Source organism: Thunnus albacares, chromosome 17 (assembly GCF_914725855.1).
Source record: "Thunnus albacares chromosome 17, fThuAlb1.1, whole genome shotgun sequence".
Classification (NCBI taxonomy): Eukaryota; Metazoa; Chordata; class Actinopteri; order Scombriformes; family Scombridae; genus Thunnus; species Thunnus albacares.
This window is the reverse complement of record NC_058122.1, coordinates 30,292,501-30,295,000: the sequence shown is the minus strand read 5'-3', so window position 1 is coordinate 30,295,000 and position 2,500 is coordinate 30,292,501. Positions and strand designations below refer to the sequence as shown.

The following is a 2,500-nucleotide window of genomic DNA, read 5'->3' as shown; positions in this document are numbered from 1 at the left end:
CCATCATCACCAGTCAAACCATCAACACCAGTCATACCATCATCACCAGTTAAACCATCAACACCAGTCATACCATCATCACCAGTTAAACCATCATCACCAGTCAAACCATCATCACCAGTTAAACTATCAACACCAGTCATACCATCATCACCAGTTAAACCATCATCACCAGTCAAACCATCATCACCAGTCAAACTATCATCACCAGTCATACTATCATCACCAGTTAAACCATCATCACCAGTCAAACTATCATCACCAGTCAAACTATCATCACCAGTCAAACCATCATCACCAGTCAAACTATCAACACCAGTCAAACCATCATCACCAGTCAAACCATCATCACCAGTCAAACTATCATCACCAGTCAAACCATCATACCATCAACAAGAGTCAAACCATCATCACCAGTCAAACCATCATCACCAGTCAAACTATCAACACCAGTCAAACCATCATCACAGGTTAAACCATCACCAGTCAAACCATCATCACCAGTCAAACCATCATCACCAGTTAAACCATCACCAGTCAAACCATCATCACAGTCAAACCATCATCACCAGTCAAACCATCATCACCAGTCAAACTATCAACACCAGTCATACCATCATCACCAGTTAAACCATCACCAGTCAAACCATCATCACCAGTTAAACCATCATCACCAGTCAAACCATCATACCATCATCACCAGTCAAACCATCATCACCAGTCATACCATCAACAAGAGTCAAACCATCATCACCAGTCAAACCATCATCACCAGTCAAACCATCAACAAGAGTCAAACCATCATCACCAGTCAAACCATCATCACCAGTCAAACCACCATCACCAGTCAAACCATCATCACCAGTCAAACCATCATACCATCAACAAGAGTCAAACCATCATCACCAGTCAAACTATCAACACCAGTCATACCATCATCACCAGTTAAACCATCAACACCAGTCATACCATCATCACCAGTTAAACCATCATCACCAGTCAAACCATCATACCATCAACAAGAGTCAAACCATCATCACCAGTCAAACTATCAACACCAGTCAAACCATCATCACCAGTCAAACCATCAACACCAGTCAAACCATCAACACCAGTCATACCATCATCACCAGTTAAACCATCAACACCAGTCATACCATCAAACCATCATCACCAGTTAAACCATCATCACCAGTCAAACCATCAAACCATCATCACCAGTTAAACCATCATCACCAGTCAAACCATCAACACCAGTCAAACCATCAACACCAGTCAAACCATCATCACCAGTCAAACTATCATCACCAGTCAAACCATCATCACCAGTCAAACCATCATCACCAGTTAAACCATCATCACCAGTCAAACCATCATCACCAGTCAAACCATCAACACCAGTCAAACCATCAACTGACCTTCTTCACTTCTCTGTTTGGAGTGGACGAGCGGCTCGCAGGTGAACGACTTCCTGGACTGACTCCGTCTACAGACTCTGACAGAGAGACAGGCAGGTTAAATGGGTGAGACTGGTTAAACTGGTGTTACTGGTGTAACAGATGGAGGTTGTACCTGAACTCTTGGCAGAGATCATCTTGCTGGCTCTGGCGCCTCCTGCTGCCCTGGAGGCCTGAAACACACAAATGATCATTATTATTGATCAGGGTTGTTATCATTATTATTATATTATTATTGATCAGGGTTGTTATCATTATTGTTATATTATTATTGATCAGGGTTGTTATCATTATTATTAAATTATTATTGATCAGGGTTGTTATCATTATTATTATATTATTATTGATCAGAGTTGTTGTCATTATTATTAAATTATTATTGATCAGGGTTGTTATTATTATTAAATTATTATTGATCAGGGTTGTTATCATTATTATTATATTATTATTGATCAGAGTTGTTATCATTATTATTATATTATTATTGATCAGAGTTGTTATCATTATTATTAAATTAGTATGTTTGTTGTCTTTAGTTTGAACATAAACACTGTAAACAGATTTAATCTCTGCAGTGATTCAGTCACGTTTGAATTAAACTTTATTGTTTCAGTGTGAAAACACGGAGCCAGAGTGAGACGTCTGTCTGCACAAACTATCTTTGCTGTCTCAGGTGCATAAAGGTTAATTATTCATGTTTTTATTCTCTGCTTGTCTCACAGGTAGGAAATGATGATGTCACAAACTTCCATGAACCAATCAGAATCAGTTAGACAGATCTTTACCCGACATGATCAATACTGCTGATCAGAAACTGATTGATTTACCTTCACAGTCTCTTCAGCAGATTCCTTCAAAGCTGCTTTCTCTGTTTGAACCACAGAAGAAGAAACATGAAATCATGAATGTTCATGTTTGTACAAAACGTACACACTCACACACACACACTCACACACACACACTCACACACACACTCACACACACACTCACACACACACACTCACACACACACACTCACACACACACTCACACACACACACTCA

At 39.5% G+C, this 2,500-nt stretch overlaps 1 protein-coding gene across 2 annotated transcripts in view; it reads right to left on the bottom strand.

Moving 5' to 3' along the window:
• Positions 1–2,500, bottom strand: part of maptb (microtubule-associated protein tau b) — a 13,422-nt gene that overhangs the window by 5,680 nt on the left and 5,242 nt on the right. For both annotated transcript variants that reach the window (XM_044332649.1, XM_044332651.1), the window contains 3 exons: positions 2,285–2,325; positions 1,573–1,630; positions 1,419–1,495 (listed from right to left, as the gene is read on the bottom strand). In XM_044332649.1, the coding sequence (XP_044188584.1) occupies positions 1,419–1,495; positions 1,573–1,630; positions 2,285–2,325 (176 nt within the window). The remainder of the gene's footprint in view (positions 1–1,418; positions 1,496–1,572; positions 1,631–2,284; positions 2,326–2,500) is intronic.